Raw genomic sequence first — 15,610 nt, forward strand, 5'->3', positions numbered from 1 at the left:
GGCTTCGCGGCTGGCTCCGGTTCGGATCCGTCCTGTCTCCCTGGTCGGTTTGGTGGCGTCTGATGAGGATCCAACGGTCAGATGGATGGAGGAGAGGAGAAGGTCAGGTGTTTGTGATTTTTTTTAGACCTGCTTTTACAGTGTGCTTCTCTTTCGGATTGAAATGGAGTAGGAAGTTTAAATTCCATGACTATTTCCTAGTATTTAGACCTGAGGCACGTTGCCATCCTTTTGAAATTATCGAGTGCATATAGGCTATAATTAGATTCAATCCTCATTGGTTAAGAAGAAAATTAAAATAGTTTTCCAGCTAATGAAAGGGATGGGATCAAATCACCTTCCATCCCTAGTAACTTGTATTCAGATATCTGAGCTACACATGCAGTAAAAAATGTTTTCATATCAAATAGGTGCCAATACCAAGTCAACACGAGCACACACACAAGTTAACATAACACAACGCAAAGGTACCAAAACAAATGTCTCCTAAATGCACAACGCCCTAAGCAAACTCAAAATTTCAAACCTAAGGTAGAGTCCTGCACAGCATCAGATAATGTCGGGATTGTTACTGTACAAAACACCAATCAACCTGACATATCGATATTGCATTGGATTTCTGTGATTTTGTGACAATCAACGTTAGAGAATGAATTACTATAATTAGTCCCTGGGTAGCATTGTCGTCAACATTTGTTGAGTGCCGGCAGGCAACCTAGTTGCATATCAAACGTCATGTGAGCGTTGGTGTTAGAATGACCGATTATGAATATGGGTGTCTGTCGGTGTATCAGGAACCGGGGGTCTCTGAGTCCCGAGGCCAGGCCGGCCATCCGCCACGTGTCGCCATCCCGCGAGGTCCCTCCGGCGGAATGAGGAAAGTTCAAGTTCTAGGAGAAGGTGCTCGGGGCCATAGTCACTGGTTCCCGAGCATCCCAGTTCCCCGATGATTCGTAAAGTCTAAGTTCCGGGAAGAAAGTGCTCGGGGAGGTGCCCGGTCACCCCCGAGCACCCTAGTCCCCCGACGATCAGAAAAGCTAAGTTCCGGGAGAGAGAGCTCGGGGACTGCGCGCGGCAGCCCCCGAGCGCTCAGTTCCCCGAGGGTCAGTGTGAAAGTGCTCGGGAGGGAGTGCTCGGGGCTGCACGTGGCAGCCCCCGGGCTCTCGGTTCCCCGAAAGATCTATGCAAAAGTGCTCGGGAGAGAGTGCTCGGGGTTGCACGTGGCGGCCCCCGAGCACTCGGTTCCCCGAAGGTTCGTACAAGAGTACTCGGGAGAGAGTGCTCGGGGAGGTGAACAGTACCCCCGAGCGCCCGGTACCCCGAGGGCGAAGATAGGCATTCTCGGGAGAGAGTGCTCGGGGAGATGAACAGTACCCCCGAGCACTCGGTGCCCCGACGACTCAGAAAGACCTCCGAGGCACCTGCCAATGGGGTGTCAATCCGTCAGAGGTCCGATGCCGCATTCAATGAGCGTGCATGGCCTGACATCCCCAACTGCTCCCGCCGCAGTGTCAGTTCCTGCCATGTTTTGGCAGAGAGGCGTGGGGCTATTAATTGCACGGGTCCCGTCCTGTATCATCCGGTGTGTCTCGGGATAACATCGCCAGGATCAAGGCGTTCCGTCCACCGCCCTGCTGTGGCAGAGGAACAAGACAGGACGGGCACGCCAAGTTGCTCTGCGGCTGCCCGGTGGGCCCTCTCTACGGCGCCTGTTGCCAGGGCGTTTATGGTGACAGGTGACCGGGCGTGCGCCGCGTTTCCCACCCCCCGGTCACTTCGCCCAGAAGAAATGATAACACCTTTCCCAGTCGTGGTATCTTGGAACTTGTGCCCCCTCCTTCCCGTTCGGGGCATGTCGCAGCCGGCGAGTGCATAAAAGAGTCGGCACACACAAGAAGAAGGGGACAGAGAGATAAAACAACCCAACAAGCGAACAAGCAATCGAGCAAGAGACCGCAAGAATCGAACCATAGACCAACTCAAGGCATAGTCCCTGCCCAAGAACAAGGAGCCTCAAGCTCTTAGTTAGACACAATATTCTTGTAACCGGCAACATCCTTGAGGAACTTCCTCAGGACAGTTATTACATCCATATAGGAGTAGGGTATTACGCCCCCGTGCGGCCCGAACCTGTCTAAATTCCGTTGCATTTACTTCTCTTTGCACTAGATCATCAATCCCACCACCGGCCGTTGCATTTACTCTCATTCATTTCTTCGACGAACTTATTCAGGATCATCCCCCCGGCCGAATCTCTAAAAAGGGGTCTCTCGAGATCCCTGCGACAGGAGTTAATCCTCCGACAGTGTCTTTGTGCTCGGTAAGGTTGCAATGAATCACTACACATGTGATGCTATCCCATCAGTGCGTGCATGGATGCCCCATCGTCTACCAGCTCACCTCCCTAGGCCACGTCTCCCCTTCCACCTCCTCCTGGTTCTCCGACCGCAAGCTCTTTGTGGACTACATGTCCAAGCGCTCCGTGCACGACGAGCTGAGGAGGTTCTTCTCCAGGTTCGGCGAGATTGAGAAGGGGCCCCTTGGCGCCGGCCGCGCCATCGGTCGGTTCCGTGGTTACGCCATGGTTTTCTACAAGACGCTCGAGGGGACCCAGGAAGGCGCTCGAGGATATCAAATAATCCTCGCAGTTTCACCTAGGTGATTAAGTTTTAATTAGTGTGAGCACGTCCAGTGTTTACTGCACTTGATGTGGGTGTCCTTTTGTTTTTCCTTGGCTGGGCATTTTTACGTTTCAGCTGTTTACTGCTCTTTCAGTTTCTTGCGTGTAATAAAGGGCAGCATGACTGCTATGTTTAGTTTAGAAAGTTCTTTAAATATTTGAGTCATATATGCAGAAAAAGCTGGCCCAGTCGGACAGCACAAAAGACTTTTGTGTTTGTGCATATTTCTCTAATTCTCATGTGTGTTCATGTGTGAAATCAGAGCTGAAGCTCTCGGTGATCGGCAAACTATCCTAACATTTGGTATCAGGGCCTTGTTAACGATCCGATCACCACGATGTCATTTGAGGGCACGCACTGGAGGACACCTCCACGCCAGGCTTGTCATGGATCACCATCACCTCCTCCGCGCCGACCACGACATCGTGACAACGGTGGTCGTGAGATAGTCATGCAACGTGTTGTCAGGGGGGCCTCAGGCACGATGGTGTATCCCATGCTCACGCGAGCCAACTACCAAGAGTGGTCCCTGGTGATGCGCGTGAAACTTTAGGCCCAAGGACTCTGGGAGGTGATTGAGCTTGGCAGGTGGTGACTATCGGGAAGATAGGTTGGCTTTGTTAGCCATCCTCTGAGCGGTGCCTTAGGAGATGTTGCCAATGCTGGCAGTCAAGGACACGGTGCGGGAGGCATGGGAGATGGTGAAGACGGTGTGTGCCGTAGTGAAGCGCGTACGGGAAGCGAATGCGCAAAATCCATTGAGAATTTGGTGAAATCTCCTTCAAGGACGGCGAGTCCGTTGATGATTTCTCCATGCGCATCACTGACCTCACCAACAACCTATGTGTCCTCGATGGCAACATCACCGACGCCGAAATTGTCAAGAAGTTCTTGCAAGTCATCCCTAACCGGCTCTCCCAGGTGGCCATCTCTATAGAGACGATGTTGGATCTTAGTACTCTCTCGGTGGAGGAGGTCACCGGGCGGTTGCGCACCGTGGAGCAGCAATATCAACTTAGGGGCATCATCGAGAAGGGAGGACATCTCCTGCTCATGGAGGAGGAGTGGCTCGCGCGCACAAGACGACGCGAGCAGGAGGGTGACCACATCAGATCTAACGTCAATGGGTGCGGCAAGCAATGCAGCAGAGGTCATGGCCGTGGACGCTCCAACAATACATGTGATAGAGGCACTGGGATGAGCCAAGACGTCTCCAAGAACAAGTGCATGAATCGCGGCAAAATTGGCCATTGGGCCAAAGAGTGCCGTAGCAAGCCCCGAAATCGTGAGCAGGCGCATGTGACCCAGTCCGAGGACAACGAACACTCCCTACTGATGGTGACGACAGTTGTCGAGCACTCTGCCCTAAGCCATGTGCTGAGCGAGCCAGAGCATCTTTGGGTGAATGAGGCCAAGGTGTTTGCTCACCTGGGGCAGGAAGGGGAGCGCAACCACGCTAAGTGGGTGCTAGACACAGGAGCGACAAACCATATGATGGGCTCATGTGGAGCTTTTTATAAGCTCAACACTGGTGTTCACGGTACTATACGGTTTGGTGATGGCTCAGCTGTGGACATTGAAGGCCGTGGTGTCATCCTCTTCACCTGCAAAGATGGAGAGCACAATAAAAAGCTGAAGTGTTGCTTGACCTTAAATGAAAGCAGCACACCTCTCGGCTTAAAATGAAAGAAGGGGGCTAAGAGAGCATGCCCTCGCTCTAAAGACTTAATTAAGTCTTCAGATCATAAATAAGACATGAGTTAAGAGTGTCAGCCACGCACCTAAGTCAAAACAGACTTTCGGAAACAGAAGGCCAAAATGTTGCTTGACCTTAAATAAAGGTAGTACACCTCTTGACTTAAAACAAAAGATGAGGGCTAAGAGAGTCCGCCCTTGCTCCAGAGACTTAATTAAGTCTTCAGATCATAAATGAGACGGGACCTAAGAGTGCCAGCCCTGCTCCGAAGTCAAAACAAACTTTTGGAAACAAAAAGCCGAAATGTTGTTTAACCTTAAATCAAGGCAGCACACCTCTCAACTTAAAACGAAAGACAAGGACTAAGAGAGCCTACCCTTGCTCCAAAGATTTAATTAAGTCTTCAGATCATAAATAAGACTGGAGCTAAGAGTGCTAGCCTCACACCGAAGTCAAAATAGACTTTCAGAAACAAAAAGCCGAAGTGTTGCTTAACCTTAAATCAAGGCAACACACCTCTCGACTTAAAAACAGGGGCTAAAGGAGCTTGCCCTCGCTTCAAAGTCTTCGGATCATAAATAAAATGGGGGCTAAGAGTGCTAGCCCCGTAGCGAAGTCAAGCCAGACATTTACAAAAGAAAAGTCAAAATATTGCTCATAGACAATAAACCTTCGTATTACTCGCCCTCGCCAGGCATTGTACCCCCATAAAAAGTGTTAAGCGCATGTCGAAGCTTACTTTTTGAAAACATGCAGCATAAAAATGCATCGAAGTACTTATCCTTCGGAAATGTACGCTAAAGTGATACTCAGCCTCAAATCGAAGGCAACTCAACTTTCGACATAAAAGGTGATGGCCGGATTTTTTTTAAAAAAACTCAAAATAAAGGCATCGCACCTTCGAAGTCGAAAAAAAAATACCTTTACGCCAAACCCAAGCGGGGGCTATATAATTCGATAAAAGCGAAGGTGAAACCACTAACCAAGTGGCAAAATAGTCATGTAGAAGATGAAATAAAAAATTCAATTTTTTATCATAACTACAAAGGTAATTACGACATTCGACCAATTTGCATTAGGCCTTCGAATCAAGGTATATGAGCAAATGTAACATAAAGCTGTTGAAGCAATGCTTGACCAGATGGTTAGTGCCGAAGGTCCCTACAATCCAAAAGTTGGGATGGTGTTTTTCGATGTACACTCTGTACACGTTGCTGCCGAAGGTCGCTACGACCCAAAAGTTGGGGGCGACATTTTTCGATCGGTGCTTCGCGCATGTTGCTGCTGAAGGTCCCTACGGCCCAAAAGTTGAGGGGCACAATGTTTTTCAATCGACGCTTCACACATGTTGCTGCCGAAGGTCCTTACAGCCTAAAAGTTAGGGGGCGACGTTTTTCGATCGACGCTTCATGCGTGTTGCTGCCGAAGGTCCCTACAACTAAATGTTGGGGATTGGAGGCCCAAAAGAAAAGTGCAACAAAGAACAAAAATTATTCTGCAAGTTCATCGATGTCAAGATTTACAGTGTTTTTATACATTTGACTCCAACCAAGTTGAAAAGCAATACCCCGCCTCATGGAAAAGGTTTTGGCAATGACCTAACATAACTATCTGAAGAAGTATCTAGCGAAGACTCAGGCTGAGCATTGTCACCTTCGGTAGATGCTACTCTGTGCAAAGGTTGAGGTCACTGTCGGTAATTAAAGTGCTAGAGCAAAGTAGTGTCATACGGCTCGTCAATCAGCTGAGATTTCGGTTCAAGAAGCCCCATCGGAGGGACAATGTCTCCGCGTTGTATCCTACGAACTTCTCTCTCGACCCTTCAGATCTCCAAGTCTGAAGGATGAAACGACTCCCAAAATGCTTTAGAATCAGTGTTCCTTGCGTCGTAGACCCTTGCTTTTGCTCACTAGTACTTACTTAATTGTATGTCAGGGTGAAGGCGGTGAAAGGAATCCTAACAAACCCATGGCATAAAAAAGTTATCCCACATCATGGTTAAGGGGACAACATCTTCCGCTACCTGCACAGAGTCTGAAGGGAGGACCTACGCAAAAAGCAAAGACTGTCAAAATATTTAGTAAGAAATTAAGCATACATTACAAAGACTTCGGATAACATCGAATGTTTCAAATCCAAAAGTCTACAGTAACCCCTCACTCACACCTACTCCGGACCTACATTTTGTGCTTCATTAGCTGCTTGTGAACGGGCAGAGGTTCCTGCGTGGCCAAAGAGTTCTTCATATTCACAACAACCTACAATAAAAAGGTGGGAAAAGTTTTTTAAAAAAAATGATGATGATGCTAGCGCATAGCAAAGAGAACAATAATGTACCCTTCGACAATTGTTCTTCACCTCTTGAAGGGCGAGGGCACGCCCGTGTTCACACCAATAATTGCTAGTGAAGGCCTTGGCGGAAGCCTTCGGTGCCTTCGACACCGCACCGGTGGATATATCTAGTGGGTAGCAGAACGAATGGCTCACCTCAGAGCAACATCCTTTGCCCATCAAATAAATTCTTTCTACTTGGCCTCGGCCTTTTTAGCCCTTTGAAGCAGCAGGATCCTCGTCTCCTCCGCCCCTTTGGTGCGAGCTATGGTTCTGCGTGTTTGCGCAGAGCACGCGAGAGAAGCATATCCTGTAAAAACATATAACATTATAAGAACGATAATGCAAAGGGGAGTTTGATGGTAATCAAATCTACCTTTGCGGTCACCACATCGAAGGCGTCGAGGAGTTCACTAGTGGATTTCTGTGCCAGTTGTATCTCGAGCTTGTGGAGGACGAAACTGCTAGATATGCTCTTCACGTCCTTCACCTCGCCGAAGCTCGGTTCAAACAAAGCCACTCACAGTGCTTTGGCAGTGATGACCTTGGCGTCTGTGGAAGTGCCCACTGACATGAGGTCTTTTCCTCTACCACGGCATGGTTAGGGCAAACATCCCCCCCCCCTTCGATCTCCATAGTACACTGGCTTCTAGAGGAGTTAGAGCCCGAAGTGGATGATGGGCTGGATGACTCGCGTCCAGATTCTATCGGGCTGGCATCTTCAGCAATCTTGTCATCCCAAAACTCAGCATTCGGTGGCTCCTTGTCCTCGTTGGTAACATAGAGGGGGCGAGCACAATCAGCGCGGTGTGTGCGATGTGTTTCGGGGAAAGGATGGCCACCTCCAGCATGTCCTTTGGAGGCGCTTACTAGAGAGGAGTCGCCATAATGGTGTTGGAACCGCCAAGATCCTTGTCATACCCTGCATCGCCAATGAGGTCCTCATCACGGCGAGCAACCTTCTTCAAAACCACAGTTTTCCGCCTCTTGTTCTTGCGGGCTGAAGGGTTCCCATCCTTCCTTTTACGCTTCCCTTGGGCATCATCGGCCTCTTCAGCACCGCCAGTCGATAGAGCCATGGCTTTTGGTCTGTCTCTATAATTGAGGCTTCATAGCTCGAAGATTCGATTGATCCTGTGGCCGAGGGCCTATTCGGCGGAAGCTTGGCCTTCGGTTGCAGTGAATTTACCTAGAAGGAGACGGACTTTAGCCTCCACCTCAGCAACCGTCACAGCTATTTCAAAACATAGAAACATAAGGAAAAATAAAAAATTGAAGACGAATGGAATTTAGACCAGAGTGAGCACCTGGTTTTCCCGTAAAATCAAACTAGGGGAGGCAGAGTCCTTCTGGCCCTTTCGGTCCGAAGGATGGAATGGTCCACCCATTGCTAAGTGAATAGACGCCCGCGACGATAAACTCTTCGACGAGGTCGCGAGTGCTAAGGTGCTTCGTGCACCTCATAAACGCTTCGAAAGCCTCCCGTTGGGGACCCCTTATCACCATGTTTGGGGCGTGATTACTTTTGTAGTCCTCGACCTTCGACACAAGATAATCCTTTTTATCTACCTTATGGTAAAACCACCAATGTGTCCAGTCCTTCAGCCATTTGTTTTTGTAAGCCATGAAAAGTGTAAATAAACCCGCATGGTATGTGAAATTTGCACAGTCGTAGTGGGCTTCACTCTGCATGTTGTCAACAAAGATCGGCTTCGATTGGTGGTGGAGCTGGTGGGCGACAACAAATGCTCTGGTTGAAGCTTTCACTCCTTTAGATCTCGCCACCAAGGCGAAGAGGCTGAGCCAAATGATGGCATTTGGCGTCAGCTGATGGAGATAGATCTCAAAAAATTTAAGGACCTTCGCCACCATCTCATTGTAGGGTAGGCGAAGTCCAGCTCTAAAGTAGTCCAAAAAGACAATTGCTTCATCGTCTTCTGGTGTCAGGGTCTCCTGGTCTTTGGGAAGCCTGACCTTTGTTACCTCACTTATCATGCCTTCTTTCTTTAGGCTGATCAATACTTCTTCGTCGACCTTCCATTTCCCAATACAGTAGGTCTTCGGCTTGGCGGTTTTGCTTTTCGGAGCTATCGAATTACGCCGCCTTGTATGGGGTCCAAAGAGTTAAGAGTGCGAAGGGTTGTGAGTACCTTCGTGCAAAGCGTACAAAGCTATGTGCGCAAGTTTGAAGGAAAAGAGTGTTGTAAGACTAAATCACTGGGTAATATATATAGCGGTCAAAGCAGTGATAGCAGGTGAAAAGGTGTCTTGGAAATTGAACTGTCTATTAAATGGCAGTTACACCGAATAAAAGGTAATTGATGCCTCGAGAATCGAACTATCTCAACAGAGTAACCATTAGTAATAGAATAAATGGCAGTTAGGCGTGTCAGTAATTGAGCAAGGGGGCTCCTTTCCCGAAGGAGAACTGTATAACGTGAGGCCTTCGACGGGCCGAAGGGGACGACGTTCGGTGATATCATCTAATTCACGGGTTCGGCCCATGGAAGAAGAACCTTACCCATGGGGGACTGCTGTTGGGGAATGATCTCACAGGTCCCCTTTCGGATGTTGGGTCAAAGACCTCTACAGTCACTGGTTATTGATAAAGTTTACAGTTGTTGTGGATCTGTCATGCTGCAGGAATCCTTTCGTACCCCGAAGGTACTCTTCGGATGAACAGAGCCGCACAAACGTCTCCACTGGATGAAATTGGCGAAGCCTACACCAGGCCTTCGGATGCTAACTAAAGGCCCCCGCTCAGCGTCGCGAGGGAATCAACTAAATGGACGCCAAAGGTGAAGCCTTCATCGGGCCTACGGAGGCCAGTCTAAGACCTTCGCTCAGTGCCACCAAGAGGACGACTGAAGAGATGCTGAAGGCATTGCTAGGCGTGGACCTTCGAGTGCCCGAGCGAAGCGTGATCATTGCTGATAACCGAAGATAACAAGTGGCAAGATTGTAAATAAGCCAATTGTACTTAGAATAGTACTAAATTACCCATAAATATGCCGAGAATGTGGCAGTTAGAGGGGTAATAGCGTAAAATATGACGGGAAATGGTTGGGTACAGCCTATAATTAGGGTAGCACGGCAACCGAAAAGAAAGGAGATATTAATACCAGTGAATAGTTATGTAATGTTGTGTGCTTTCTACCAAGCCTTCGGATCCCTCTGGTGAACCGAAGACCCTCTAATTTGTTTGGTTACGCAAGTTTTCAATAATCGGCATATTGGAGGACATGACTGGAAGCTTGGTCAATGAGACGGTGAAGAACGCGACGATGATGAAGAACTCGATGCATCAATGTCCATTGTCCAAGCTTCAGCTTGGTTCAGGCATTTGAAAGTTCAGTTCCGTTTAGGCTTCAGCTAGTACCTAGTACCATTGGTTTGCACTTTGCACAAATGTTCCGGTAACGAGGAACGTGTGATTAATAATTATATATTTACTATAAATACAATATATCTGTAACGGGGCATCATCGTAAACGTGCCTTTAATCTAATATGGTAGGTTTTACAACCGTTATAAGGTAAATAGTGCATGTGCTAATATTACTAGCAGTTTTATCTTATTCTGTAAGGAAGAGATATAATTAAGGAAGATTACGCTTAGAGTATCCGAGTAAGATACAACTATCTCGCCCTGACTATAAGGAGAAGAAGAGGTATATCAAGGGCACTCTGGTCTGTTTCCAAGCTAGAGGTCTCAAGTTAAATCAAATCCCTATCAAGGAGCTAGTTCAACGGCACATACCAAGTCTAGTCGGGTAGGAACCAAAAATACCTAGCAAAAATAACGAATACATCCGACTAGGACTTTAATATATATAACATGAGAGAATTCGCAAGCCTTAGGATTATATCTAGACATCTCTCAGTTGTAATTATCTTATCTTGAATGCGACGTAGAGCTATTATCCTATATGAAAACCTATATTTTTATCTTCGACACGCACCTGATGTCACTGTTTTTAAATAAGCATTTGCTTTTATAAAGATGACACTAATAGGTCTAGGGAGGGCTAGCAATTGAACACCTCAGAGCGTCTCAACGCTGAAGACCAGTTCGCTCGAGGAGGGTTGCTGAAGAAAATTTTAGGATTTAGTTAGGATTTAAGCTGTAGTCACCTTTTTTCCAAACATACCTCTAGATACAAATTTAATATCCATAAATACTATTCATACAGACATGATGATCAAAATGATATTTAGGACATGACTCCGCCTTCTAATTTACTAGGGCACTTTGCGAGGAGGCTCCCTAGTCTTCTCATCTCCAACAACTCACTCATCAGTTCATACGCCGTGGTAGTGCGAGAAAGATAGGTTCCTCTTACTTTTACGTTATCGTGACTTTATCATTAACAAAAGTATCTTGAAACGCCAGAAAGGTATTCGACGAAATGCCGCAGAGGGGCTACTGTTGGTTTGACGGAAGCCTTCATACCATTTCACGGAGAGCATTTGATTTTTTATCACTGTTATTTATTAGAGTGATAAATTTATCAATAGACTCGTTATCATAAATTTAGAGGAACTATTTATCATCCCAACTAGAAATTAGCACACTACAGTAGGTGACATAAAGTTAAATATTCGGTTCCACGGTGACGGCCGAGAGTGTGCAGCGGGCGCTGCCGTGGGTGGTGCGGCGCGCGCGGGCGGTGGTCCGCCGGATAGGGATGCTCGGGGTGTGACGGCGCCTGCGCCTGGTCCCGCGCGCCGCACTGGTTTCTGGGCAGGGCAGACAAGCCAATCAGCCGTCCCGATATGGATGAGTCTTGAGCGGTGGGACGGATGGCTTGCGCTTTGCTCGTCACATCCTGGCAAAGCCAATGCGCTTTTGTACTTCAGACACCTCTATCTGTTTGGGCATATTCTATGCCGCCACTCTGTCAAGCACCTGGTCCTCCTGTCCTGTGCACCAAGAGGCTGCCAACTGCAATTCGTTCGGTTCTTGGAATCAGTTTGGCCGCATAATCTGACCAGGGCTGCACTCACAAGTCGGCCCGTGTATGGGTTTGATCATTTATGCCTTTGATGGCGTCTTGCTCCTAGACAATTTAGCAGATAGCTTTGCTGGTGCTGGTGTTGGTGGAATACTGGAATCTGAGAGCATGACTGGTGGATGGGGCGAGAGGGTTCTCAATTCTCGATCTCAGTGAGGTCATCGGCATCAGTCCAGGGTGAATTATTTGTCATTTCATGTCAGTTGATGGAAAGGCCTCGTATCTTTAGACCTTACTGTTTTCAGTGCAGTGGCTTTCGTGAACCCTCAATTGGCGTTGTCCTGGTCTGGTTTAACAATCATGAGGGATGTTCCCTTGCATTCTGCTATCTTGCACCAATGTTAATGTTTCATCATGAAGGAAGCAGCGATGGAAGCGTGTAGCTGATATTTATCACATTCACATGGTAAGTGAAATTCAATTATAGGACAGTACCGTAGTTAGAGCTTGTACAGGTGCCAAAGTAATCTAGAAATTTAGCTATGTTGCGGCCCAGCATTTACTACCCATTCGGTGTGCTTGACCTCGTGCAACATTCCATCAGTCCTCCTGTAGAGGAGGTTATTCCAGTTTCATCTAATGTATCGTCTGCCACCGCACCCGTTCTCCCTTTGGCAGTTGAAGAACACTGAGGCCACGGGTGGTCCTAGATTGTAGAGTGCTGAGAAGTCCCTTGTGTTGAAATTTGGTCTCCATCCTGGTGCATAAATAGTCTGCCGGACAGATTGGCGGAAGAGCACAAAGACAAAGCGATGTATTCCAGCCGTTGGCTTTGGACTTTCATAGCTTACTACCTCATTTCCTGAAATAAATTTGAATAGAACTTTCAGAGCAAGTTCATGTACATATTCTTCCCCAAGTTTAGATGTGTAGTTACATGTTGTCTTTGATCCTTTACAGTTTTATGTTCACCATAAGTTTGCCCAAATCACATTTAGACATTGCAGACAGACAGTTAGATTTCACACACTTAAGCCAGTCCTTTCAAATATTACTTATTTATCTGCAAAACAACAGTTTGCAAATCTGTGAATATATGCTGCCTATTGTGCTAGTCTTTGGTAACTAAATATTGCTAGTTGTTCACCTTTTAGACAGCTATAACTTGCATTCTTTGGGTTGTAAAAAGCACCACATAGTTTACATTGTTGATTTAGTTGCAAATAAGCATTTAATTCGGGAAAATGAGATGTAAGAGAACAGGGGAAACTCACCAAAGCTTACATTAGCTGATTCTGGAATGTCTGTCACCAACCTGCACGTATGAGCACAACTGTAACTGTAAGCAATTCTTTACTTTGTCGTTACCTCAGCAGCATACACAAGTAATAGTAAGTTCCATTCATCACAAATGTTTCAAGACTTACCAATGAAGGTATTCTCTTTTGGTTGGATTGCTTGGACTTGGTGAGTCGGGATCCACCATCACCTAGTGGGTAAGTTGGTTATTTTCTTTAGAAACATAAACAAGAATTCTTATAGGAGTTAAATAAACCAAGTAGTAACGGTGTTGATGCAGATACATTTAAATGTGCACTACATTTGCGTGTCTTCTGTTAAGGTAATTTACATTGTTCCCTTAAATTACTAGTACCTTTATTATTATTATTGTTTTTACATCATCTTTTTAGTTGGATCTCGTAGGTTTTATCTCTGGCCTAGCCCAACATGCTCGGGACAAAGTCTGCTGTTGCTGCTGTTGTTGTATAATTAGATTCTGAGCCATCTAAGCTGTCGAATAGTTTGACGCTTTTTTTTCAGACAAATTGAAGTGCTGTGAACTTTATCTATTCAAATGTTAGTGACTTGTTGTTATTTTCAAAGCATTTTAATGAGGCCAATAAAATATGTAGATTATTCACATCTGTAACATGCATTACTGGAGGTAATGGCAATGATTATGGTTCCAGGTTTGTATATTGATTTCAATCAGTGCCTGCGTGCAAAGATGCTGGTATATTTGTTGACAGTAGCAAAAAACAAGGAGATCATCTTCATAAGATATATTTGAAAAAAAAATATGGAAGTGCAAACGGTCTTTTTCAATCAATTTGAACACCTTCAAATCTTCACAAGGTCAACATTTTTGGCTTTCAATGATCTGTAGATAATGAAAGCAACTTAAAAGTGGATGTACTCTGAACCATTATATTGCAGTTAAGAGGTCATATAATATGTTTTGGGGGGGAAACAGTGTTCCAACTGGCATCTTAATTTAAAACCATACTCAATGCTGCAATTAGGTAGACAGGTGGTTATGAACTCACCAAAGTGTAAAGGGTCCTCATGTCACACCCAGCAATCTTGATACTTGGTTCATTGGCTACTTGAGAAGGCTTGAGCTCAGATCCATTAGTCAGTTCCCTATTGTTGTATAGGACTCTGAGTGATGCTGATTTGATAAATGGGTCCAAGATATCTCCAACTACGTTGCCTACGACAAGTGGGTCCCTTGACATGGTTAGCTATGATTGGTGATCTTCAAGACAAGCTAACTTGGACTGAAGTATGAACTTGGGTGAAGTGAAGGGTGCAGGCCTGTGCTCTATATATACTCCCGGTCCCCAATGATGTGCCATTCATGATGACTGATTATTAACTCAGGACGCCATGTATCTTGCTTTATACTGTAAAGAATGGTATGGGTTGCCATCACTCAAAATATTTCGGGCTGTCCACCCTCTGCACCTACACCAATGGAAGGATTGCTCACTGCAATTCCACAGGTGAATAAAATCTGATGTGCAATTCCACAGGTGAATAAAATCTGATGTATCACACTCACTTATTCCCTATATCTAGAGCCTAATAAATAGTTGCTCATAGCAGAAAAGGAGATTGCCTTTTGACTTATTTCTCAGACTGACGCCTTATGTTCTTCGTTTTCAGATTTTGGTAAATAGGTCACACGAGCGACGTTTAGCCTTAATGGTCGCCGGGTTTCTTTTCTCTCTGTGTTGCAATATGTTGAAAAATGATTATGTATTGATGGTATTTCAATAAGGGTCATCTCTCTAAGAAATATGAATAACTAAGAGTTTTCTTAATTGGTAGAAGCTTGGTGGGACGAGCATACTATACTGCAGTGATAAAAGGTGGTGGGGGATTTTCTTCACAAATGCATCAATTGTTCGGTGTCTGCTCCTAAGATAATAATTTCAATATTAGATGCTCAAGATGCTAATTTGTGGTACAAGTGTATGGTCTATCACAGTGCATGCTGTCATCTAGAATTCAGAATCATGTCCAGTTCATCCTGCAAACATTATAAACAGGAACTGCTTCTTTTCTTTTTAACGATGATTATGTGGGGCGTCAACACTCATTTGTATCAATTGTGATGAAAATTTGCCACTGAGAAGCAGCTTCTCTTTTTCTATTTCTGTAAAGCCTGAGGTATTGAGCTCGATTCTTCCTTATGGGTTTAAACAAACACACAGACGGAATGCCTCTTTACCCATAGCAGTTTGATACTTTGATACTGCAAATACGTTATGTTAAAAATGCATTACTTTTAAGATCTATTCTGATTTGCCAACATGAGTTGTGGTCAAAGATTATTCTAAAATTCTATTTTTTTTTCAGAACAAATGTGCCAGTAAATGTATAAAGCCATAAATCTATTTGCTTTTGCCTCCTTAAAATTTTACTGCCCTCTGTTCTGTTGGCATATTATAATGTTATCCTAGATCACGCTGTGTTTCAGGATATCTGCATGTAGCTATGCTACCTACTAACATAGACCTTCTGAGAGACATCCTATGCATTTTTTGGTGTTTAGTACCACACAACTGAAGATATCTTAATACAGTTGACTAACCACAGGTTCAAATCTCCAGATCATTCTTCAATATTCACCTGAAGGCTATATATTCCGGTGTCTAATGT

The 15,610-nt window shown here is 45.7% G+C and overlaps 1 protein-coding gene across 1 annotated transcript; it reads right to left on the bottom strand.

Annotated features, from left to right (window-relative positions):
* Positions 1-12,161: 12,161 nt before the first annotated feature.
* LOC133917585 (protein VERNALIZATION 3-like) lies at positions 12,162-14,227 on the bottom strand. The gene is made up of 4 exons (XM_062361467.1): positions 13,990-14,227; positions 13,090-13,151; positions 12,937-12,977; positions 12,162-12,524 (listed from the first exon to the last, which is right to left on the bottom strand). The coding sequence occupies exons 1-4, from the start codon at positions 14,179-14,181 to the stop codon at positions 12,295-12,297; spliced, it is 525 nt and encodes a 174-aa protein (XP_062217451.1). The 5' UTR covers positions 14,182-14,227; the 3' UTR covers positions 12,162-12,294.
* Positions 14,228-15,610: the final 1,383 nt, after the last annotated feature.

Source organism: Phragmites australis, chromosome 5 (assembly GCF_958298935.1).
Source record: "Phragmites australis chromosome 5, lpPhrAust1.1, whole genome shotgun sequence".
NCBI lineage: Eukaryota > Viridiplantae > Streptophyta > Magnoliopsida > Poales > Poaceae > Phragmites > Phragmites australis.